A 26,629-nucleotide genomic window follows, 5' to 3' on the forward strand; every position below is an offset into this window, starting at 1 on the left:
CTTGTCATTTGACCTCAGGGGTCCCCCCCCCCCCACTTCTTGGAGTAGAAACATTCTTCAATTTCGCCTTTGTCCAGATTTTTTTTCTCTCTCTTTCCTCCTTTTAAGTGGGAGCGGTGGGAGGAGGAGGCGCAGGGTACAGGGCCAGGGGAGGGATCTCAGCTACAATGGAAGCCCCATTCATGAGGAGCGCTTCCCATAATGCTGAGTGATTTGCCGTAATTAACTGAAGGGTCCCCGCTGTACTCTTTGAAAAAAGGTTATCATTGTTCTTGTTTGCACAGATGAGCTGAATGATAGAGTAATCAGGTGCCGGCCACAAAGGGAGGCATTGTCTGGCGGATCATTGAGAAACCGTTGAACTCTGCTCCAGTCTTTCTTCTGCCAGCCCTTTTTTCTACATCCCTTTGCTCATTTTGAGTCAGCATTGTCTCGGGGGTAGTGGTTACTTTTCTAGTTTTCAGATCCCCAGCAGCTGAGAATGGTTGCTATGGGGACCTCACATACAGTGTTGATTAAACAAACGAATTGGTCACTGAGAGTACTTGCGGGCCTCTGAGCTTCTCCTTCCCGCTCTCTTTTCCCCCTACAATTGCTCATGGAGACTAACTTCCCAATAGCCATCACCACGCTATTTGCCTTTTGGCATTTATTCAATCACCGGAAGATGTGAGTGCTTGTGTCTGTCAGTTGCGATCCTCCTGATGAGGTTTACGGCAGGCAAGAGCCGGGGACCCTGTTCTACTGGAGCTTGATCGTGGGGAGAGATGGATGAGGAGCAAGGCAGCAAATAAGTCAGCCCAGGACAGGCAGATACTGATGTGCGCGATGAGGGCAGTAAACCAGTGCCACATATTCACATGCGTGCAGCTATCTCTCGGGATCTGGAGAAGATTGGGTCCAGGATCCCCAGAGACACTGGAGTCCTCTCATGTCTCTTATAAACAATGATGTAGTATTTGCATATAACCTACCATATACTAGGTTGCATATATCCTACCAGATACTAGGTTGCATATAACCTACCATATACTAGGTTGCATATATCCTACCATATACTTCTTTGCTCTAGATTGCTTATAATATCTAACACAACATAACTACTACATAAATCATTGTTATATTCCTTAGGGAACTGTAGCAGGAGGGAACTGTCTGCCCAATGTTTAGGGCGGGTGAAATTTTTCTGAATATTTTCGATCTGAGGTTGGTTGAGTCCATGGGTACAGAGGGCTGACGCTCTATGGTATCTGTATGTCTGTGAATATGAATTTACTTATGACTGGATTTACCTGTTTATAATTAGACACAGAGAAACACAGGACTCTGAATGGGCATATTTTTTTCCTCTAGGATTAAAAAAGTTAACACCATTTATTTAATGTTTACATAGTCGTGTGAGCATATGTATGTCAACACGTTCTAATTTAATCCTTTTGCAACCTTTATTTACCTTTAACGTAGAAAGTGGTAAAAATAGAGAAGAGGAAATTTTTATGTATTTCATGATACCTTTTGTTTTGTGATTTTTTTTTATCGTTTCCCCAAACACCTGGAGAATAATCATAGATGCAGATCTTTCTCATCTAAGAGGTCAGAAGGCCTCTCAATGGTGTCTTTGCTACCACATTTTTAATGCTGGGGTTTTTAGGTGCTGAGAAAATACAAGACCTTTTAGCTTCCTATTTTGATTTAGGACGAAAAACCTTCTCCCTAATACCCTGGCAGAGAAGCTGCTTTGATTCCTGTTTTGAGTGTTTAGCTGGGGACTCCTGGGTTTTCTACAGTGTTTACATGTCAATACTGAAGACCCAGCAGGGCAGGCCTCTTAGCCTGCCTGCACATTCTGTAGGCTGTGTTACCCAACAGTGCTTCATTCCTCTGGGCGGCTGCCAGATGGAATCTGCCCCATTGGGCGTCGCCCTCGTGGGAATCTATGACAAGTAGGTTCCAAGATATTCACCTCCGGCAACAAGGAGGGAGTGGAGAGTTTCGTTTCAAGTCTGACTGGCTAGACCTCCTACCACTCCCTTCTTTGCAAGGAGAGATGTGGGTGGCCTATTGAGACCTCCTTGGCAGAAAGAAGATCCTTAAGTTTCTGGGACTTTGCTCAAGCCTGATGTTCTGCCTGGGAGAGTTTCATGGAATCTCACAGAGATTCTGCTTCGGTGGTGATCATAGTGGCAGCTCTAAGTTTGGGATACTTCCTCTGAAATGCTTCTTTAGGTTGCTAGGACCCAGCAAATATCACAGCAGAGTTTACTTAAAAAAAAAAAAATCGCAACATCTATATCCTCTTCACCTAAACATAGGGTATGTATGTTATGGAGGTCCAGGAAGGTGGCTTTTTGTTCTGTAGGGAAACGGGGCCCTGCTATCTCATTTACCATCCTTGATTAGACTTCTACTGACATCCTATACATGAATAGACTTCTGCCCAGCATCCTAGACGTGAATAGACTTCTACCCAACATCCTAGATGTGAATAGATTTCTATGCAACATCCTATACATGAATAGACTTCTACCCAACATCCTAGATGTGAATAGACTTCTACCCAGCATCCTAGACGTGAATAGACTTCTACCCAACATCCTAGACGTGAATAGATTTCCACGCAACATCCTAGACGTGAATAGACTTCTACCCAACATCCTATATGTGAATAGACTTCTACCCAGCATCCTAGAAGTGAATAGATTTCTATGCAACATCCTATACATGAATAGACTTCTACCCAACATCCTAGACGTGAATAGACTTCTACCCAACATCCTAGATGTGAACAGACTTCTACCCAACATCCTAGATGTGAACAGACTTCTACCCAACATCCTATATGTGAATAGACTTCTACCCAACATCCTAGACGTGAATAGACTTCTACCCAGCATCCTAGACGTGAATAGACTTCGACCTGACATTCTAGACGTGAATAGACATCTGTCTGACATCCTAGACCTGAGTAGAAGACTTCTACCTGACACCCTAGACCAGGACTTGAAGCTTCCTGTCACCAGGGATGAGAGGATGACAGGAAGCCCCTCTCTGGAGGACAATTCCTGCTAGTTGCACATAGTTTTTCTACTTCAAGCCCATTGTCTAGAACCTATGCCCAGGCTCTGTCTAAGGGCAACCTGTGCTCTGTCTAAGGGCAACAAGTCGCCTTTGACTTCTTCACCATAGGCTTGGCTACATTGGGGGGTTCTCTGGCAGAGGGAGTAAAGACAATGGATACTGGAGGACAAACCTTACCTGCCTAATCAATCTTACTTTCCTAATAATAGTTTTATATATTCCAAGAGAACTAAATCAAAGAGATTGGTCATTTTAGACTTAATATGGAATCACCGGAACCAAAACCCAGTGTTTTTTCACTATTTTTGCTGACATCCAGCACCATTTTTGTTTAGAATGCAGAAATAATTCTGTAGCATTTGAGGGAGAAAGCATGGTTCATTAAACTTGATCTTGTAATTCTAGCCTGTGGTCAGGAGAACATCTATTTTTGGAGACAAAAATGTAGGTATTACATGTGTAATAAAAATTTATTACATATATCTTACATACACACATACATATATATGTATATATATATATGTGTATATATATTTTTGTTTTGTTTTATTTTTGTTTTTGGTACTGGGGATTGAACCAGGGACATTCTACCTCTAATCTACATCCCCAGCCCTTTTTATGTTTAATTTAATTAATTTATTTATTTATTTATTTTGCAGTACTGGGGATGGAACACAGGGGCACTGTACCTCTGAGCTACATATACCCCCAGTCTTATTTTTTTATTCTTTATTTTTTGAAACAGGGTTTCATTGAGTTTCAAAGGACCTCACTAAGTAGGAGCTGAGGCTGTCTGCACTGTGATCCTCCTGTCTCAGCCTCCCAAATGCTGAGATTACAAGTGTGCACCACCACACCTGGCTTATTTTTAATTTTGAAACAGGATCTTGCTAGATTGTGGAAAGTCTTGCTAAACTGCTGGAGGTCCTCAAGCCTGCAACCCTCCCAAGCACACTGATAAGCGTGCACCATCTTGCCCAGCTTATTTTAATTTATCTTTACTGATGGTTTCATATAGTGATTGGGTTTGCCAACCTTTCGTTTCCCTTTCGAAGCCCAGTGTGTGTGTGTGTGTGTGTGTGTGTGTGTGTGAGAGAGAGAGAGAGAGAGAGAGAGAGAGAGAGAGAGAGAGAGAGAGAGAGAGAGAGCGCGCGCACCATGCGTCCAAGGCTCTTTACAGTGGTGTGAAGGAGGAGGGGGTTTGGAGGGTGGGTCTTGGTGGGAACCCCGAGGAACAGGTGTTGGTCCTGACCTCTCTCCTTGCCTCTTGTCCTTAACATTACTAGGTGGCCGCTCGAACTGGTGAAACTGGAGTGAGAAGACGTACTCAGGCCATGTCCAGATCCGCGAGCAAAAGAAGGAGCAGGTTTTCTTCTCTCTGGGGTCTGGACACTACCTCCAAAAAGAAACAGGGACGCCCAAGCATCAATCAGGTGGGTCCCAGAATGCACACAAAAGAGACCAACATGGTTGACTTCCAAGGCCACCTCTGTGGGGGACTTGCTGGTTTGTCCCTTTATTGACACTGAGTGTTATTTAAAACCAACGAGCCGACATGAAGTTGGTCGCGCTAGACACTTTTAATAGATAATGTACACCCGTAACATCCAACTCGGCTATTAGTCTATCACCAAGCTCCAGGCTCCCACCTGCATCTTTTCCAAACCCTGGCTAATTATAGATTTATGGAGAACACCCAATTCATCCCCAGTCTCCAGCAAAAAGCAGGGCTCGGAATGAAGCCAAACAGACACCTTAGCACAATCTTCTTGCGCCCCTCTGGCTCTGGATCCAAGGTACCTTGGGGGGAATCTGATTTTTTTTCTTTGCCCTTGACTTTCTGGGGTAGACATGGAACGGCTCTTCTGCTCAGGCACAAGGGACATCAGTGATCGTGAATCACATGACCTCAGCTGTCGTGATGTGGGGCCCCTCATAACCACACACCACGGCCTGTTCTTCCCCGGTAATTTTACCTCATCACTAGCAAAGGCCACGCTCCTGCTGGGGTCACTTCTGGGAAACTGGCTTTCATTGTTACTGTTATCTGTCTCCTTTGACTTGGAGAAACCAGTAGCCCTGGAACTGTTGCTTTGGGTTTTAGGGACTAAAGGACCATACAAACCGATTGTCTTTTTGAAAGAAGGAGAGCATCCAATTCGTGGTCAGCAGTAGCTGGACAGGCAGCATGGATCATTCTGGAAATCACAATCAGGATTGCACTGTGCCCATGCAGGGGACAAGACTTGTACAGTATGACAGGATAGACGGGCTCCCTCTCTGTTTGGTGGGGGCACCCCAGCTGTTAGTTTCTGTAAGAAAGGAAGTCTAAAAACAGCTCAGCCCTGCATGTTAAAGTGTCAAGGTCTTTTTTTTTTTTTTTTTTTTTTTTTTTTGCAGTACTGGGGATGGAACCCAGGGGCATTCTATCTCTGACCTACACCCCCAACCCCATTCTTTATTTTTTATTTTGAAACAGGGTCTCACTAAGTTGCAGAGGGACTCATGAAGTAGCTGAGGTTGGCCACGAACCAGGATCTTCCTGTCTCAGCCTCCTGAATGCTGGAATTACAAGCGTGCACCACCACGCTGTCAAGGTCTTTTAGCACACTGACATATTCACCACTTAAAATGGCCTCTTTTCTGTCTTTACGGAACCTGCAAGAAAACAGATGAGCAGATGATACGAGGGTGTGGAGCTGAGCAGTTTCACACTTCGTTCCTGGTCTTTGGGGAGGGCAGGGCACTGAGTTTGCTGCCATGGACTTTGCTCCTATAGAAACCTTCTTCCTATGGAAGAAGGCGCTATTTGGGGGAAAAGTCGGGGTTTTACCAGAGCAATCACTTAAGAGACTTGATGATTCTCTGCTGAACTCACAGAAGGAGGACACTGACGGTGAGCCTCTCTCCTCCTTTTGGGAGGGGGTGGGATCGTTCTGTTGGCATCCTCTGTCATTACGAATGACTCAGGCACCGCTATAAATACGGTCAGGACCTCCCAGTTTAGACTTGTGTTTGATCAAAACTCTCAGTGTGGCTCTACTTTTTTGGCAGCGGGTTGTGTTACAGCTCATTGCTACTAAAATATGTGACTGAATTTAAATGAATTCAAGAGAATGTTTTTACACTTTTTTTTTTTTTTTAAAGTCAAAGGGCAATGTAATGTCTTAGAAGTAGTTTTGAAAAACCGGCTGAGCTATGATGATTCTGATAAAAGTTTACTTATAGGTTTCAGTACTCTGAGATGGAGAATATTCTGTTTTTTCTCTATACTTCATTTGCATGAGAGGAAAAGCCTTTTCTTTATCACACTTACATTATCCTGATAGTCCATGCTCATTTTGAACCAGTACTTAAATTTCTTCATGTCCATGTGGTTGAGTATTGCCTACCTATTGGTGTCAAAACCCTTTTTGGGTTTTAATTGTATTTTTACTTTAGTGGGTTCATTAACTTTCAAACAATTGGCAATTTTCAGGTTTTTTTTAATGAAAATAGAAAACTTTTTCTGCCAGGTTGTGGTAACAAACTTTCATAGAACTAACATCTTACGTTTTTCTCAAGGAAATGATCAAAAAACCACACTGATTATTATTTGTAAATTTCTGATCAGGTACAGGTGGCAGAAATTCTTTCGGAATGAGTCTGATTCATTGCTTTTACAAGTCGATTTTCTTATATTTAGATGAATTATCCAGACCCACAAGAAAACTTTTTTTCGTTGTTTTGTTTCTGAATTGCTAAAGGTGTGAGAAATCGTCTCTAACAGGGACGTGGTTTTCACGATCTGCGGCTGTAGTGATGTTCCCCACTTTGGGGTTTGACATAGGAGTATCTGAAAGCTAGCGTGATATTCTCTAACAGCCCTGCCCATTTCTCTCCCCCGTCTTCATTTGTCCTTGTTGTCTGGTGTTGATGTGTTTTTTAAGATGGTACTTTTGTATACGCAGGTGTTCGGCGAAGGAACTGATGCCGTAAAGAAATCTTTAGAGGGAATATTTGATGACATTGTTCCAGATGGCAAGGTAAAAATAAACACGTGTTCCTTTTCTAAAAGTACCACAGTACATCAGCACATCGCACCGGGCATCAGTTTCTGGGGATGCTAAAATTAAGTAGACTCAATATGAAAAACTGAAATTATCAGGTTTTTAAAAGTTATGTAACAGGTCAACGGCGGCTGAGACATGATTTCATGTTTGGAACTCAGTGATAATAAGAACATTCTCCCACTGACATAACATTTTCCATCCTCAACATTTGATGTGCAAGTTTTCGACTAGAACCTCAGAGAAAATTTGAGTTCTGAGTTAGCTGACTGTTTTATGTCATTGCTAATTCCTTTTATGTACAACTTCTGTTCCCAAGAGGCGAGTTCTTACTGCCCTCACTTTCTGCCCACACCTGCTATTTTGCTCCCATTAATTCGCAAGAACTCTTCTGATAGTATATTCTTTTTAAAAATGCATTTGCCTCCCAAGTCAGGTATTCAATTAAAGATTCACAGACGTGGTTTAACCCTGTGCTCGCGTTTAATAGGGACTTTCAAACGGCTGTGATTGAAAGTCCATAAAGATATTGATTTCTTCCCCCTTGGCCACTTTTCTCTGCCTCTAAATAAATGGACATCTCTCGTTTCCAGGACCCTAGTGCTGATCCCAGTGGCCTCTTTGTTTGGGGGCCCTGGTGTTGATAACACGGCCTTGGAAAATTCTCTGGTTCTCAGACTCAGGATCAATATGACAGAATTCAGCTCTCAGTTGCCAGGCAACGTGGCAGCGTCAGTCAGCGGCGGCTCAGCCCTGTGTTCTAGAAGGAGCCGAGTTTCAAAAACCAGAGTGCTGGGGGAGTTCTGGTTATCAGGGGGAACAGGAGGAGAGTGGCCAATGGAGAGTCTTTCCTTCCCTTCATTACTAAGCTATTTAAAGATTATGTTATCCTAGATATAAAGGCAACTATTCCTGGAAATACACCACCAGGAGTATCTATCTGTGTTGAATTTCATGAAAACCAAATTTGATGGTATTGGGGATTGAATCCAGGGGCATTCTACCTATGAGCTAGACCCCAGCCCCATTTTATATTTTATTTTGTAACACGCTCTCAGTAAGTTATCATGTACTGGCTTCCAACCTTCGATCTTCTTGATGATATTAAACTTCTGTGCCTACATGTAATCCAAGCACAGATTTTGATATTCACTTGATTACTGGCCAGTTTATCTTCCATACATACTGTTAGCACATGTATTTCATGATGGGATTCCTCTCCCATATACAGAATGTAAAAACTCGAAACTTTTTTCCATTGGGTTTCTGTTGAGCTCCTTTGGTTTTCCATTTTCCCAAAAGACCTCTTTTTTTTCTTTTAATCCCACTTCCTGGCTAGAATGTCTCATTCTCAAATGGTTTAGATGTAGACCTTGGGTTGCTGTGGTGCGAAGGGGCACTTATTTGATGTGGCACATGGGATGAGCATCCGAAGATTCCAATTATGGTTAATGGGATATAGGCAACTTGATTGCTTTCTGACAGTTCTTCCCCTGGGCTCCAGCTTATCTGTAAAAGCAACCATGTTCAAAGGCAGGGCTGAAATTATCTTCAGCAGTTGGGCTTTGCTCAGTGGCCTTTACTGAACCATTCTCCCACCCCATGCTTAGATCCTGTTTTTTTTTTTTTTTAATGTATGGAAGTTATGTTACCATCTCTTTGCCTTTTTGGGGGGGAAGTTGCCTTTTCTTGCAGTTTTCTGGTATGAGCTTTGTTCTTGGTAATTTGTAGATCCCTATTTATTCACCAATTACCTGGTTATAAGCCATTAATAATGGGATGCCACTTGGCACAAACTTCACATTGATACTGTGTTCACATTGCTGAAATCTAACTGAATGGTTTTTTTATTTTTTATTTTTTATCGATTCATTGTAGTCCTGCATCTTAACAGAGTACAAGATGGTAGAGGCATACGTGCCCACATCCCCCGGTTGGTCCTTCCCCAATTCCTGTTTCCTCGCTCCTTTCACTGGGCTGCCCCATCTTGTCGCTCTACGGAGCATTTTGTGCTTTGGCTGCTCAGCCTGCTTAGGTGTGACCCAGCCGACCCACATTTGCAAGCTTCGTCCTGCCTCCTCGTCCCCAGGCAGAGTGACTTAGAGGGCAGAGTGATGGCGGCGGCCCAAGGAGCCTTGCCTTGAGGCTCGCCCTCAAAGCTTCATCAGGTGGGGCTGTCCCTCTCCCAGAGCTGCGCTCGCAGTCCAAGCAGAGCACAGACATGACGCTCCCTGTCAACACAGAGTGCTGGAACATCATGGACACGCTAGCCGGGGGCCTCATTGTCGCTTGGAAGGAGATATTCCATAGGGCAGATTTTCTTGCTGATGGAATTCTCTGCTCAAAACTGAACATGGGTTTATGGAAGAAGAAGAAATAATAGAAACAAAGTTGAGCCAACTAGGTGACCCAGTTCTTTTATTTATTTATTTATTTATTTTGGCAGTACTGGTATGGAACCCAGGGGCATTCTACCTCCAAGCGATATTCCTGGCCCTATTTTTTTATTCTTTATTTTAAAACAGCGTCTCACTGATTTGCAAAGGGCCTCCCTAAGTAGCTGAGACTGTCCAGGAACTGCGACCCTCTTATCTCAGCCTCCCAAATGCTGGGATGACAAGTGTGCGCCACTACGCCCAGCTGGTGACCCAGTTCTTGCTTTCTTGCTTTCTTCTGCGTTTTGGTACCTACTCAGTTCATGCTGTACTCATCTTAAGATGCTCTGGGCCAGGTGGGAGGGAAGTCTGAGCCATGTCCTAAGTCAGAAATCATTCCCCCTCCCCTCCATAAAGGTCCTTTCTCAATAACAGCTTCTCTGTAGCCAAGGGTTCCCCTGTCCCCCACTACACTGCCTCTTCTGCCTTGGAACAAATTTTGCTTTTGTTTTCCTAGGAACAAATGATGCTCTGGCATGCTGAGGTTGCTAGGGATAGACTGCTGCTGCCCTGCTGACTTTACTTTCTCATTCTAGAGGGAGAAAGAAGTGGTTTTACCTAGTGTCCACCAGCACAATCCTGACTGTGACATTTGGGTCCACGAGTATTTCTCTCCCTCCTGGTTCTGTCTGCCCAATAATCAGCCGGCTCTGACAGTCGTCCGGCCGGGGGACACTGCGCGGGACACCCTGGAACTGATTTGCAAGGTACGGAGCACTTTAGGTGTTTTTTTCTGAGAAGAACAGAGTGCGGTGAAAGGATCTTCTAAGGGGCACATGGATACTTCTTTGGGCAAAGAAGGTGCTTGAAACACACGTTCATTCATTGCAGAGTAGGATTCTGTTTCTTTGTGATAATATGCATAATCATATAATAGATACTTCCCCTGGAGGGAGAGGACCTCTTCAAAGTAGCTCTGTGCATGTGGTAGACAAATCTATAACATGCACACATTCAGAAAATCTAAGAACAAAAGAGCATGTTGCTGTGCTGGGCCAGACCTTCCTTACGGAATCCAGAAGCAACCGCTAGAAACATGTCGGTGTTTGTCTGTACTTCTGCTTCTTTCCTCCATACACATACGCTTACGTGTATTTAGTGGCGTCCTATTGTGGGAACTGTTTTGCAACCTGTTCTTTAATCAATAATTGATACACCACTAAACTGAGTCTAAATTTGATGCCCATGATGGGAAATTTTCTTTCTGTGAACATGGACTTAGCATTTTTTTTTTTTTTTTTTTTTTTACTAAGATATTCTTGAACTCACTTCCTTGACTTTCCCTTCAGGCTATAGAACTGTCTTGATCTTTTTCATGGCAAATCTGATTTCCTTCTGCCCTCATACCCACACATCGAAGGACAGCCAGCCAAATGCCCTTCAATGAAGACAGGAAAATGAAATAATGGAGCTTTTCCTGCATGCCTATTTTTGGTTTTAACCTCAGCCAAAACATTAAAAATGGTCTTATTGCATTGTCTGAGAAAGAGCTCCACTTTACAGACGGCAAAAGTGAGGCTCATAGACTTGAAGGGATGTGCCTGACCTCATGTCACCCTCAATAAAAACAACACCACCAGTTGCAGAGGCGCGACAGAAGAAGCCCAAGCCTCTCTGCTTGTTCCTGGTATATCCTCCTGTGCTGGTGGGCTGTACACTGTCGCAGACCCGGCTTAGTTTCCAGGAAGGACTTTACATAAGACTCAGAAGAATTGGGAATATGTTCTTAGGAGACTAAACTGGTTTTTAATGTGGCTGGAAATGAGAAAATGGAAAAGTTTTCTATTGTTATTTTATTCCAGAAGAAGTTGGTTGGATAAAATGGTGTTTTTAGGACATCTTGGTTCAACACATAATTTGTAAATATTGAATAGCTTCCACTGTATCAGCAAAAATACCACTGTAGTTTGACGATCATGTGTGTGTGTGTGTGTGTGTGTGTGTGTGTGTGTGTGTAAACAAATAACAAATATATAGTGCCCTTTTAATGAAATATATGGCTCTTCTTTGAGTGAGGGAAATGCAGTGGTCCAGCTGAAGTCTTCGAGTAGTCTTATGTAAAGGAAAAGTAGAATAGCCAGTTGTTTCAGGACAAAAACTAAGATCAGCCCCCACATACGGTGTTAAAAATAAACGATACCACCTTACATACTTTGATTCCTTCACGTAAGCGGGTTCTAGCGTTTAAAGATAATGGCATCTCTGTTCATAATTTTTCATTTTAATTTCTGAACAAAATTGGTCTGCTGAGAATTTATGCATTCCTTTATTTATAGACGAGCACGATTCTTTCCAGAACCGTTAATATCCTGCAGAGCTGTGGGAGTTCTCACATCTGCAGCTGGAGGTGTTGGAAGTGAGACTCTTGGGCCTTTCTGTAGAAGCCAGGTGCTGGGAAGTGTTCCCAGGGCATCGCGTGGCTTTGGAGGATCCAGTGCTCACCAGGTTTAGACTCCAGCAGGAATCAAACATTAAGCCACCGATAAGCATTGATTGGTGGAAATTTTATTAGTGAGCGGAGCAGTGAATGGTTGGCCCAATTTTAGGTCCATTGCAAGCTCTAGCTTTGGTAGAAACCGAGGAATTGGAGGATAATGTTGTCACTGCCAGTTAGAGATCATCTTTAAATAAAACCGTAGCCCCGTTCCCCTAGAAGGTATTTATTTCTGTCACTTGAAATGTTTCTGATGCCATCGTTGAAGTATGAATCCCTTTCTCTAACCATTAAATGACATCCTGCCCAATAGTCCCTCAAGTCGCATTTCTTCCATCCAAAACATAGAAGTAAAAACAAAGGCAACGTGGTGTGGAACAAGGTTTCATCTCGTACATTGAAAAACTCAAGACTTCAGTGATGCACGTGAAGAAATTAATGGTCTCTGGGAAAAACATCTATGGAGGGTAAATTATATAGTGTGCTCAGAGCCAGGCTTCTTTCAAAGTTCACCTCCTCTTTGCAGATCATTTCATTGTAATTAGCAGAGCTGGTTTTATTCTTAAGAGGGGGACATAATGCAGGAGACAGTGCCGTGTGTTACTGATGACCTCAGATAGTGGGACCTGGAGTTTTTGTTGTCATTTTGGAAGGGAGGATTGAAAATGAAGCCACTTACAAGAATGCATGTCTGTTGCGTTATGGTCCTGCTCAATGTTAGCGATGGATGCTTGTTCTAATATTTAATAATCAATCTCTCTCTTCTGTCTCTTGCATTCAGCTCACTCTCTTTCCTATTCTCTCTGTTCCTCATCATTTCACACCCGTTTGCCATCCGCCATCCGATCACCAGTCAAGTTCTGGTATAGTAAATGTTTCAAGATCTACGTTTCATGTTATAGACGTTGCGGGAATGATTGTTGCTAAATATAGCAGGTAACCACGTTGGCCAATAGCTTGGGGATATATTCAGCTTATTGCAGTTATAAAAATAATTGCAAAAATTCATTCATTCATTCATACTCACTGATATTATTTATGTGTGACTGTGTCTTTTTTGTTTAGTATTTTAACCCATGTTTTTATTATGTTGGTCTGTGGCTTTGAATATCCTAATAACCGTTAGCATTGAAAAAATAAAAGGTCACTTGGAAGGCAAGGGAAAATATCCCTGGGAGTTGTGCAGCTGCATTTTGTGCATTCCTGTGTGTGCATGGGTTTCTGTGTTCAGTAACTGCACATGTGTATGTTTCCCAGGGCAGTATGATTGAAAAGTGTAGAAATGAAAGAGAGAGCACGATAAATAGGAAGATCCACAATAATAAATTCTGACTAATTTTAATGGCTCACACTATTTCCCAAAAAGATCTGCCTTGTGTTTTGCTCTTTAATCCTTTGAAATAGTTGTGGTAAGATACTAACTTCAAAAAATTGTGCCAGCGAAACTAAAAATTGCTCTACGATATTTTTAAAGGTATAATGTATTGTCGTCTCACCGCCAAATGAATCCAGTACTAAGTAACTTAAGTAAATGTCCATTGGAAAACATATTTGTACTACTTATGTTTTTCCTAACCAAATTTTTCTTGTTGGGATCTTTTCTCTTGAATGTTTTATAGGTCTAAACCAGGTCACATATTTCGAATCACTATCCTGAAATATTCATTAACATTCAGAACTCTTTTTGCACAAAGATAGATTGTGAACATGCTTGGTTGTTCTACTGCTTTGCTGTTGAGAAGCATAAAATTCTTGTGGAGAATTCTGAGGAGCCAGTGTAATTAATTCATTAGGATTTGCCCTTTATTTTAACACAGCCACGACTGCAAAGATTCATAATTTGAAAACTTTTACCAAAATGAAAGAACACGCTGGAATATTAATCTCATTTCCTGATTTTAGAACAAGTATTTACTGACCAAACTAAGGCTCTTAGGTTTTAAGTACACCCATTATGATTTGTGTTTGTTGCTTATGCTTTATTTTTTAAAGTCATGAGAACATTATTGCCATTTGAAGAAGTCTGAACGATATGGAGGTGTGACAAGAATCCTTATTACCTAATATCCTCCTTATTACCATTGTGATTATTCTTTTGCCCTCTGTTCTGTATTAAACAGTACAGGTGAGGAGGTCCCCCTACCGCTGCTTACCCTTCTCTGTAGCAGTGTAGAAATGTCAGCACTGTGGCATTTTAGGGATGATGGTGTTTCAGTCGGCATTCTTTACTGCTGTAATCCAAAACACCTGACTACCACAACTTAAGAGGAAAGAAGATTTACTTGCTCACAGTTTTGAAGATTTCAGGGGTTCAGTCCATGTTAGGCCAGGTTACATCTTTGGAGTTATAGCATTGGTGGTAGAAGGCAGAGAGAGAGAGAGAATAGCTCGAGGGCTCTGCTCTCACATCAGAGAGACTGTTAGCAAAAGAGAGTTAGAGAAGGGGTTTAAGTATACATACAGAGTCCCTGAGGCCACACTCTCTAAGGACCTTCTCCTCCTGCGACAGCCCACCTGCGTAGATTACCACCCCATAAATGCTCTGCAGTGGATTCGTCCATTGATGAGATTAGAGTCCTCATGATTTAATTGTATCACCTTCAAACCTCAATTCATGAACTCCTTCAGGGGACTTCTACATCCAAACCATAACAATGAGGATTTCCTCTCTACCCCGGAATCACCGGAAGCTCTTTGGTGCCTGAGAGTGGGCCATCATCCTCATACTGAGGTTTCAGTCACCAGAGTTTTCATGGATGGGGTTGCTCTTAGGGCCTGATTTGCAGAAGGCGGTCTGTGAACCTGGCTGTCTACTCAGGAGTATTCACAAAGTGCTTATTTATGGCGATGACGTATTTCCAAGCAGATTCGTTCCTGTTACTCAAAATTCATGAAAGTGCATTTCTCTCTGTATTCTACTTCAGTCAGGAGCGGATGATGAATGAGGACCTAGGTAGATGAGAACATTTGCAGACTGCCCCTCCCCCACCATCCCGGAAGCTTTTCTTTCTTAATCAGTCACCATAAATATTATTATTTTTATTATTGTCTTGGTGGCTCTCTGCGAAGCATGATAAGCACTCTTAAACATGTCCCTATTTTCTCTTTCCCTGTTGATGGCATCTTTGGCACTGACAATGCTGGGTCTCTTACACAATAACGTCCAGTCTTAAAATACAGACAGTAAAAGATTGAAAGCCAGGTGCCCAGGAAGGAGTGAGCTAAGTGGTGCTTATGTTCAGCACTACAGGCTTCAAGTGTCTTGTTAACTGGGAATAGGATACTGGTTGGGGGCTCCCAAGAATTCCTGATAGAAAACTTTATTATCATCCTGCTAGATATTCAGAGGGAACTGATTTCCACTTCCCAGGAATGTGTCTCAGGGATAATGCAGATGCCTGTTCTACATATATATATATTTATTCAAAAAGCCAAACTACCACTTCTGTACCTCCTATTTCTACCCCTGCCTTCTCCATAGACACACACTCCTGAAGACAGCATTTTTATCCAGCTAATTTCTGTATTTTCAGTGCTTTACATGGTGTCTGGCGTAGTTACAAGTCTGTTAGATATGACTGAATGAATGTGATCAGAATGCATATTGTAATAATGTTAATTTAGCTTTAAAAACAAAACAAAAAGTATATATGTGCATATATATACACACACATTTATGTGTATGTATACATATCTATATACATATCATATGTTTATATACCCACCCCAAAAGTATATGTATAAATATATATACATGTTTATATATGTACATATATGCACACCCTTATGTATATAAGGTATGTATACACATACACACATTTGAGGGGATAGAGTAGGTGGAGAAGCCTACAGAACCAGTTAAAAATTAGTTTCATTTATTTTGAAATAATTCTCATCAGTAGACCTTTGAGTCTGATGATATTTTTATTTACTCATTCCAGCCCCTAATCTGAATTATTTTGGGAGGAAACTCCTTATGTCCTATCATTTCTCTATTAATACTTGAGGACATATCTTTAGAACATAAAGACTCTTTAAAAAACTACTCGGTTTCAAGGTTTTCTCTCCAGCAGTGTATTTCCGTGTGGTGTGTAACTTCTGAAGAGCACTTTCTTCATGTTATTCTCTGTATCGTCTTGACTGTAGCATTGTTTATCAGTCCATGTTCTTACTGTTGCTTTTTTATCAAAATGAATCCAGGATGACTTTTTTAGGAAGACAAAAGCCATTGCGCTATCCTCCCACAAAGGAGAAGCCCTGGAGATTCTAATCCCCGACTATTTTAGAATTGTTTTCCTGGAGCAGATCATTCCATGTGCTTCCAGAGTTGGCCCCTTGCCTCTCGCTCTGCCCCCAGAGGGAGTCTACTCGGGAGAGTGTAAACAAGACAAAATGCAGATGCCTCCTCTTCATTCTGACTCTGCAAATCAGCTGTTCAGGACAGTCCCAGTGTCCCCACAGGGCGAAAATACCAGCTTCGCCTGGGCCCAGCTCTTTCTCTCTCATTGTAAATACTTTTTATTCCTTCCGTGTCCCCATTCTTTAATCCCCTATTTATGCATGAAGTAAAGTTTAAGAGCCTCTTTCGCATGAAGTAAAGTTTAAGGGCCTCTTTCAATCTGATGTTTGTTGCTGAAAAAGCAGGTCCAAAGAACACAGTGATTCAGATGGGAGAAGTGAAGCCGTGACTCATGGCTCCTTTGAATTCTAGGAGATTGACAGAATTTTATTAGTGTGTTCAGTGAAAATTATTGTAAATTCAGAGTTTGGGATGCAAACTTCTGAAGAAGCGTAGAGACGTTAACTCCCCATCACATGACGATCGCTATTGTTCTTAGAGACATGATAACGCGTTGGTGGAGAACTAACCCCCCCACACCCGATTTCCTACTGAACAGACCTTTTTCCTTTCTGTCCCAGACACATCACCTGGACCACGCTGCTCATTACCTGCGCCTGAAATTTCTAATAGAGAACAGAATGCAGCTGTACGTTCCGCAGCCCGAGGAGGACATTTATGAGCTGGTAATGTCTATGACTCTTGTCCAAGTACATCCTGTAGGAGATTATTTTCAAATTGTGTGTGTACTTGTGTTCATTGTAATTGGTGGACCAGAACGAGTTCTCAAATAAATGAGCTTCACTGGGAGCTCCAAAGTGGGCGACGATGGCCCCGCTTATCACATCTCAAGAGTGGAAAGACCACCTTTGTTTATCTATGGAGCAGCGCCATCATGGAACACTGGAATCTGCCGCTAACCTGCAGGATTTTAATCATCATCATTATTATTATTATTATTATTATTATTATTATTATTATTATTATTATTATTATTATTTGGTGGTACTGGGGTTCCTGGAAGCCCTTCTTCCTCCGGGCTACACTCCCAGACCTATTTCTATATTTTTGAAACAGGGTCTCTTACGCCAGCATGGCTGGCTTCGAACCTGCGCGATCCTCCTGTCTCTGCCTCCCAAGCGCGGGGATTAGAAGCGTGCGCCACCACGCCCGGCGAATTTTAATCATTATTACTCACTCTCCTGGCAGCACCCACGGTCTTTTATTTTAAATCGGTGGCTGCCAGATCAGCTGGCTCTTGTCAGAATAGAGGCACTATTGAAACCAGTGGGCCAAATCTCATGGACGAAAAGGACTGCCGTCTCATTCTACCTCACACAGCCTATTGGAATTGTATTTATGGGGATCTGGGGGACATTTGTGTATTTACGTTTCAATAGACTTATGGAACTTGGGTTCTGGACCAGACCTGGCTTTTGATGTTGGTTTAACTGCGTGTTAATCATGTGGAATTGTCAAGATGAGGTGATACTTAGGTTCTAGGATGCTACAAAGGTTAAAGATAATGGTTCACATAGTTGATGCTAATGGTTATTTTTATGTTTTGTTTTGGTAGCAGTGATTGAACCCAGGGAGGTTCTTCCTCTGAGCTTCACCCCTGGCTCTATTTATTTATTTATTTATTTATTTATTTATTTATTTATTTATTTGAAACAGGGTCTGCACCACTGTGCCTGGCTAATGGTTGTTCTAATAATCCAGTGTCACATTCTTTTTCTTTATCTGGGTCGTGCTTTTTTTTAGTTCCAATAAAGAAAAGAGGAGCTGGGCCCGGTGGTGCATGCTTGTAATCCTAGTACTTGGGAGGCTGAGACAGGAGGATTGAAGGTTCGCAGCCCACCTCGGCTACTTAGTGAGGCATTCTGCAACTCAGTGAGATTCGGTTTCAAAATAAAAAATAATGCCGGGCATGGTAGCACATGTTTATAATCTTAGTACTTGGGAGGCTGAGACAGGAGGATCACAGGTTTGAGGACAGCCTCAGCAAGTAGTGAGACTCTTATCAACCTAGTGAGACCCTGTTTCCAAATAAGAAATGAAATAGGTCTAGGGATATAGCTTGGAGGTAGAGTGCTTCTGGGTTCTCAGTACCACAAAAAATAAATAAATAAAAATAAATAAAAATAAAATAGGTCTGAGAGTATAGCTCAGAGGTGGAATGCCCCTGGGTTCAATCCCCAGTACCACAAGGGAAATAAAAGAGAGAGAGAGAAGAAAAGAAAAATAGATGTGGGAGCCAGGCACCCCTCTTTTGGAATTCCTTCAGCTTGCGCTGTGCTTAGTTATACCCCTGGGGCCTCGGAACTGCTTGCTCCGGCTCTGAGTGATCCCCAAATGACTTCAGAGACTGGAGCTCAACATTTCAACCCCCCAAATTCTCTTTTGGGAAAGAGGAAGAAGCATTATTTAAGAATTGGTGGTAGGAAATGAAGCTTTCAGGCAACTCAGCTGGGGTTTACTTTACATGTAATAAAACTCTCACCAATTTTAAGCACACAATTTAATGAATTTTGACACATATGTACATTCACATTTCTACCACGTGATCATAACTTGGAATATTTCTGTCATCCTAAAAGGTTACTTCAGGATCCTTGAAGTGCTTTTCAAATGCTAATTTTGCCATGTTCTATGACAAAGAGGATCGGTATGATGGGTCCATTTTCAGCCCGAATGTAATAAGTGTTGACAGAAGAGACTACATTTAACGGGGTGTGGTTGGTATATTCTTTTGCCCGTGCGGCGAAGGGCCCAGTGTAGCTGCTCTCTGAATGGAGGAGGAAAATCCTTTATTCTTCTTTAAATGGGGAAATGGCTGGGCGCACCGGCATGCACCTGTAGTCCCAGCAACTCAAGAGGCTGAGGCAGGAAGGTCATGTAAGCGGAGGAGTGAGGCCAGCCTGGGAAACATAGTAAGACACCGTCCCACCAAATTCCCCCCCCGGAAAAATTGAAAAATGAGACTGACTGACTTCCTTCCTTCCTTCCTCCCTCCCTCCCTTCCTTCCTTCCCCTCTCTTTATTTCCTTCCTTCCTTCCTTCTTTTCTTTTCTTTTCTTTCGTGGTACTGGGGGTGGAACCCAGAGGCTTTCTACCTTCAGGCTATATTCCCAGACCAATTTTATATTTTATTTGGAAACAGGGTCTCATTAAGTTGCCAAGAGCCTCACTGTGTAGCTGAGGCTGGCTTCGAACCTGTACAATCCTCCTGTCAAAACGAGACCCTATTTCTAATAAATAAATAAATAAGTAAATAAATAAAGGTCTAGGGATATAGCTTGAAGGTAGAGTGCCCTGGGTTAAATCGCTAGTCCCCTTCCACCCCCACAAAAAAATATAGAGAGTTAAGCCTGGCTTAGTTATGATGTAATAGTTACCAAAATTACTTACTTATTTATTTTTATTGGTGTGTTAGTCTTTAGTCTCACATAATAATGTAGTTCATAGTAGATCAGGCCAGTTGTGGTGCACACCTGTAATCTCAGTACTTGGGAGGCTCAGACATGAGCGTTGCGCGTTTGAAGCCAGCCTCAGCAGCTTATTAGCAAAGCTCACAGCAACTTAGCAAGATCCTCTTTCAAAATAAAAAAAAGTAAGGATAAAAACATAGAGCTGAGGGTGTAGCTTGAAGATAGAATGTCTCTGGGTTTAGACCTCAGCGACACACACACACACACACACACACACCACATATATGTGCTTACTTATTAGACGTATAGCAGCGAGTCTAGAAGCCCCCACTTCTCTGCAGCAGCGATGGGCGTAGAAATGTCTTGTGGTATTTTATACAACAAGGCTGTGATAGGAGAATAACTGATTCTGTTCATGGCAAGCCACAGGCGCTCTCCACGGGCTCTTTGTTGATTTATGCAGTTATAATGGAAGGAAACGCTAACTTCCAGCTAGGGGGTTTTGAGTGTGAAAGATGGCATTGTTTCCCCCCCCCCCCCCCGTCATCCAAGTTCACAGAGCACTTGAATTCCATCACCGGGTCCCTGGTAGCGGGTCCCCACTTCTGCCCGCCGGACTGGGTGTGACGTCAAGGCATGGCAGGCTTCTTCCCGATACACATTATTCCTGGATGTTTCCGGAGAGTTTTCAGATATTCTCCATGTTGCCCCCTTCTGAATGAGCATCAGTCCACACCCCATTCACTGTTTCCCTGGCTCACCCCCATCCTCATGGTGATGTCCTGGGAGAGCCTGCAGTCTCCCAAGCCATTTCCTCATAGCTCGTTTGTGTATGACTCAAGGATTTTATTCTAGGCCATTGATTTGTAAACTGTGTTTAGTAGTAGGATCAACAGTTTCTACCAAAAGTGTGTACTAGATTTGAAAATCTTCTTGAAGAGTCTTGTCCCATGTAGTATATTTTTGGTAGGTAGAGGAGTCTCTTATGAATACCCCAGAAGAAGTATCTGTTTATTTGCTTTTCTGGTTGTGTTAATGTCAGCCTCACCTGTTTGACTTCTTTTTCATGATTAGTTACTCATTAGGTCCAATCCATGGAATGATCCAGAACATGTAGACTCTGGAGAACCTGATTTTTCAAAAACCCACACCTCATGGGTTTTCTTCTTAAAGGACAGGTGGGAATAAAGAGCTTGCAGAAACACCAATCAATTCATTTATTCATTTGTCTAGGAAATATTTACTTCCCATTCGTGTGCCTGGCATAACTCCGCGATTCTAGGCACCGGGGAGACACCCCCCCACACACACACACGTTCTAGCTTCTGCTAGGACCTCCATTCCAATTCACTGGCATGGATGTAAGAGAGGTCAGTGTCGGGGGAACTTCGAAGTTTGGACGAACAAGAAGTTAGAAAAAATGGATTGAGAGATGGGGCATAGAAGCTTAGATATGATGTTGGAATGTGGTGTAAGTTAAATGAAAGCGTTCTTCTTAGAAGTATTTTTAAAAAACTCATTTATTTATTTATTTATTTATTTATTTATTTATTTATTTATTTATTTATTTATACTAGGGATGGAACCCAGAGCCATTCTACCTCCAAGCTACACACCCAGTCCTGTTTTTTTATTCTTTATTTTGAAACAGGTTCTCACTGAGGTGCAAAGGGCCTCGCTAAGTAGCTGAGGCTGCGAACCTGGCTCAGCCTCCTGAATACTGGGATTACAAGTGTGTATCACCATGCCTGGCTTATTTATAATTCTTCTTTTTCTTCTTTTTCCGTACTGGGGATGAAACTCAGGGGCAACCTACCTCCAAGCTACACCCCAGCCTTATTTTTTATTCTTTATTTTGAAACAGGTTCTTACTGAGTTGCAAAGGGCCTCTCTAAGTAGCTGAGGCTGTCCACAAACTGCTATCCTCCTGTCTCAGCGTCCCGAATGCTGGGATTACAAACATGTACCACCACGCCCAGCTAAAAAAAAATCATCTTATTTAGAGAGAACAAAAGTGATTGCAGCCAGGGGAAGGGAAAAGTTGTCTGAGGAGGGTGAGTGGGGAAAACTAGGAGTGTGGAAGCCAGGCAGGGAGGGAGGCAAGACAGGCCTCACAGGGCCTCAGTGAGAAAGGCATCCTCTGGAGAGAAAGGATGTTAGAGCTGGCCTCTGTACGCACAGGTTCTGCCTCTGTGGAGCCAACTAACTGCGGATTGAAAATATTTGAATCTGGGCATGGTGGCACACGCCTGGAATCTTAGTACTTGGGAGGCTGAGACAGGAGGATCACAGGTTCAGGCTAGTCTCAGCAACCTAGCAAGGCCCTTAAGAAGAAAAAAAAAAAGCTGGAGCAAGACGTGGTGGCGCATGCTTGTAATCCCAGCATTTGGGAGGGTGAGACGGGAGGATAGAGGTTCGCGGACAGCCTCAGCTACTACTTAGTGAGGTCCTTTGCAACTCAGTGAGACCCTGTTTCAAAATAAAGAGTACAAAATAGAATTGGGGTGTAATTCAGATGTAGAATGCCCCTGGGTTCCAACCCCAGTACTCCCCCCCCTAAAAAAAAGGCTGTAGCCAGGCTTGGATGTGCACACTTGTAATCCCAGCATTTGGGAGGCTGAGATGGGAGGATAGTGGTTCGCGGACAGCCTCAGCTACTACTTAGTGAGGCTCTTTGCAACTCAGTGAAACCCTGTTTCAAAAGAAAGAATAAAAAAAAAATAGGACTGGGAGTACAGCTTGGAAGTAGAATGCCCCTGAGTTCTATCCCTAGTACCGAAAAAAACAAAAAAATGTTGGGGGTATAGCTCAGAGGTAGAACACCCCTGGGTTCAGTTCCCAGCAACACACACACACACACACACACACACACACAAATAAATTGATAAAAAATTACCTGTACTATATAGTTAAATCTATGCTGGTTGCATCTATATTGAACATGTACAGACTGATTTTTGTCTTTATTCCCTATGCAATATAATACAGCCTTTTCCCCATAGCGTTGACATGGCATTAGATGTTAGAGTAATCTAGAGGTGATTTTAAGTAGAGGGGAGGATGTTTGCAGGTTCTAGGCACATACAAGGCCATTTTACACAATGGGCTTGATCATAGGTGAGGTAGAGAGCGTCTGGGCACCAGTTCCCATAGCCACGCAGCGGCCACGGTGGCCCCTCTGTTACACTAGGCTCCTGGGTCTGACGTGTGTCAGATGGACCCCGGGGCACAAGACAGTGAGCAGGCAAAGCTGGTGGAAAGCTAGGGAGCCATAGTTGATAAATAGGGGATGGTGGCTTGGGCCAGGGCATCCCAAAATGTGGGAAGAAATGCTGACGATCTTGTAAGAGCTCAGGTGCCTGGAAGAGCAAATTGGCCTTCTCGTCTAGCTTTTTGAGAAATGTCAAAGCATGCTGTATCACCACTTTAGTCAAATAAAGGAAATATGGGTGATGCTCCATTGTTAAAAGTTGTTATGTAGAAAACGACTGGATTTCACATTTTCCAAGCTCTAGATATTATGTTTGCATTGAAAAGACATTTTTAAGTACAGACCCTTCCTGAAATTGTATATATCTTGTCACAAGATATATAATAAGATATATAAAATTGTATATATCTCATTAGAGCTTTTTTCTAGCCCTGGCTTTAGTGTAACCACCTTGAACAAGGACACGCGGCTCAAGGGCCTGTTTATATGATTCCCAGTTGTCATCGGAGACCAGGAAGACATTGACACCAATTCCAAGGAAAAGTAGGAGGTGGGTGGTATGAGGAAAGAATAGGGAAGATTGTTCAAAGCTGCATCCCCAGGGGTTCCTGCAGAGACGATTAGTGCAGTTGCACACTGCCACCTGGGGGAAAGCTTGGGCGTCCAGTAGAAAACTAAGGTTCAGGCTCAGTGGAAGCGAACCCAGTGGGTGATGTGTCTGTCATTGTGCATTCTCTGGTGTGATGATATCCATGGTAAACTTTATTGAGTTTGGTGTCCATAATTTTGATGGCTATATTTTGTGAACTAAAGTCAGTAGAATTGATTTTTTCTAACTAGAGAATTTATCTGTATGGGATGGTTATGAAGTATGCAAGTAAAACCACAGTCAGTTTTGCCCTTAGTGAGTTGTATTTGGTGGGAGTTGCACTACATTAGGGTGTTGAAGCCGACCCTGGCTGTAAGGTCATGTTCGTAGTCTCTCCCCGACACACCTGCACACACCTCACAGTCTATTTTACAAATGACTATGTTCCAGGTTTCTGAGTTAAGAACTGTGTTCCCTCTCAGTGGTCAAAACAAGTAAAGAGATAGAAATGGCCATTTTTTTCTACTTGCATGAATAAAATTATTTGTGGATGAATGTATGGTTGGAGATGGGGCAAGTTTAGCTAGTTACCAAAATTTTGCTACAAGGAAGAAATTACTGTTACTGACCATGGATCAAATTTCATTTTCATTTCAAAATCAAATAACAGCTTTAAGTTCCATATGAACTTTTGAGACACACACACACATTTTAAATTTTTATCTTTAATTTTAGACTTAAATGTTTGGCTTACTGACCTTAAACAGGCTGGCTCCCTTTATGTTGGTAGCCCTGAGTTCCAGGAAGGTGTAGTCTGGGAAGCATCGTAGTTACCTGGGATCCAGTCTCAGCTCCGTCATTAATGGCTTTATAAATTTATCAATTTCTCTCCAGCCCTATTCCTTTTATTTGTAAAATGCAGATTAGACTTTTTTTCAGAGTAAGAGAAGAAAAATAATACATAGTTGATACTTCATAAGTTACTGTCTTGATGATGCTAGGTCCAGATATATGAAAATGAATTTCAGTTAAGTTAAATAAATGATAGTGTTTCTGATGTGTGCACTCTGCATTATTCTTATCTTGTCTTTACACAGCAACTCTTCTTCTAGAGCTTTTCAGGTTTTTAGGTGGTTTAGTAATATATAATATAATGTAGGTTTTCTAGATGATTTTGTGTAGCTCATTGTCTACAAGAAAATACCTTCCATTTACATAATTTATTGGCTGATTCAGTGCTTCTCATTTGTCTGTACCTATTTGTACTCTTGTGAATTTTTTTTTCAGGTAAAAGTGACATGTGGACAGAGAATAGAAACACAGAGATTTCTAGTATTTCCGTGAAACCCATGCCAACATTTTTATAACCTTTTCTTGATTTTTTCTGGGGGGATGGGGGCTCTGACGAGTAAATTCAGGGACCTTCTATCCCTGAGAGACCTCAGCTCTATTTTATTATTTTATTTTTTATTTTGAAGCAGGGTCTTACTTAGTTGCTGAAGGTCTTGCTAAGTTGCTGAGGCTGGCCTCAAACCTGTGATCTTCCTGTCCTCCTTTTTCAGCCTCCCAAGTACTGGGATTATAGATGTGTTTCTGTATCCAGCGTCTTTTCCTGATTTTAATAAACACCCTCTCTGCAGTACTAGCGATTTTGATTAGTTTAGCATTAATTTTTGGGTCTATGATATAGTAGGGTAAAAAATAGACATACAGAGGGATGTTGGAAAATTATTTAGAAACTAAGCTGTGGCTAAGTTTGGTCTACGAGTGCTGACTTTTTACTTCGATTCCTAGTAAGTTCCATCCAATAAAGAGACTGGCGTGATGCGGATTTGCAAGCGTCAGTTGTGAGAAAATAGATTTACAAAATGATGACCGTTACTCAGAGGTTATTTATAGTGAGAGCCTAATTAAACTCCTCTTTGTAATTTGCAGCTGTACAAAGAAATTGAAATTTGTCCAAAAGTCACTCAGAATATCCAGATTGAGAAGTCAGATGCGGCCGCTGATAATTACGGTAGGCTTATTTGTCTTTGATCCTCGGTGTTTGTGTTTCCAGTTAAAGCATTTCCTGTGTAACCATGCACTTATTTACAATTCAGTAAAAAACCCTTTGGGACCTATTTAAAACAGAGCACATCTGGCTCCTGTGCTGTGGAGAGCAGCCAGACGAGGGGGAATAAAATATGCTTACCCTGGGTACAGTGAAGACCGTGGCCTTAGATTTAACTTCAATCACTGCAGTTCTACTGTCATAAGGAAATGGATATAGCCGGAGTAGATTATCTTATAGTATCATGCATCTTACATATGAAAGGATTACCTTCACACCCCTTACCTGCAAACCTAAGCACTATCTGCCCTTTGCTCTCAAATAGTGTAAAGGAACTTATTTTGGTGTTGCTGTCTGGGGTCTCCCAGACCACCCTCAGGTTTGCTGATTCACTAGGAGGATCCAGCAAATAGTCATAGCAGGACGATGATTTATTATGATAAAAAAGACACAAAGCAAAATCAGCAAAAGTGAAAAGTGCAAAGTCTAGGTGAAACCAGCACAGGCTTCCACGATTTTCCCCGGCTTAGTAGCGGGACAGGGTTAATTGTGACAACATATTGGAAGTGCTGCCTCCTAGGGGCATTCCTTAGAGACTCAGTGCCCGGGACTTTTCCTGGGGGCGCTGGTCACATAGGCACCCTCTACCTGGCCCATACCAAAATTTCAGACTCCCAGGAGGAAAGCAGGTGTTCACCATCAGTCACATTATTTATACAAACAGTCTGGGCACAAGGAATCACATTACAGTGTCAGGAACTCCCCAAATCCAAGCTCTCAGATGCAAGTCAAGGACCAAACTCGTAAGCAGCCCTTTCAAAGAATTACAGTCACTATGTCGCCAACACTTTCCTGCATAGTGGGTCGTCTACATGCTGCTGCAGCTATATGTGTAATGCTTTCTGTATATTAGTCTTTACTTAGTGTTACACTGAGTGGCTTAAATAGTAACAGAGCTGCCTAAGTAAGTGGGGGAATCCACACTGTGCTATATTAGTCAGGAGTGGCGA

At 42.3% G+C, this 26,629-nt stretch overlaps 1 protein-coding gene across 3 annotated transcripts in view; it reads left to right on the forward strand.

Moving 5' to 3' along the window:
• TIAM1 (TIAM Rac1 associated GEF 1) overlaps window positions 1–26,629 on the forward strand; it is a gene marked incomplete at both ends in the record, with an annotated part of 154,675 nt that overhangs the window by 48,231 nt on the left and 79,815 nt on the right. For 2 of the 3 annotated variants that reach the window (XM_080695940.1, XM_080695941.1), the window contains 5 exons: window positions 4,365–4,511; window positions 7,029–7,103; window positions 10,099–10,269; window positions 16,917–17,021; window positions 25,502–25,583. In XM_080695940.1, the coding sequence (XP_080552066.1) occupies window positions 4,365–4,511; window positions 7,029–7,103; window positions 10,099–10,269; window positions 16,917–17,021; window positions 25,502–25,583 (580 nt within the window). The remainder of the gene's footprint in view (window positions 1–4,364; window positions 4,512–7,028; window positions 7,104–10,098; window positions 10,270–16,916; window positions 17,022–25,501; window positions 25,584–26,629) is intronic. The other variant, XM_080695942.1, reaches the window with a different exon arrangement.

The sequence above is a fragment of the Muscardinus avellanarius genome, assembly GCF_963383645.1.
Source record: "Muscardinus avellanarius genome assembly, chromosome: 5".
NCBI lineage: Eukaryota > Metazoa > Chordata > Mammalia > Rodentia > Gliridae > Muscardinus > Muscardinus avellanarius.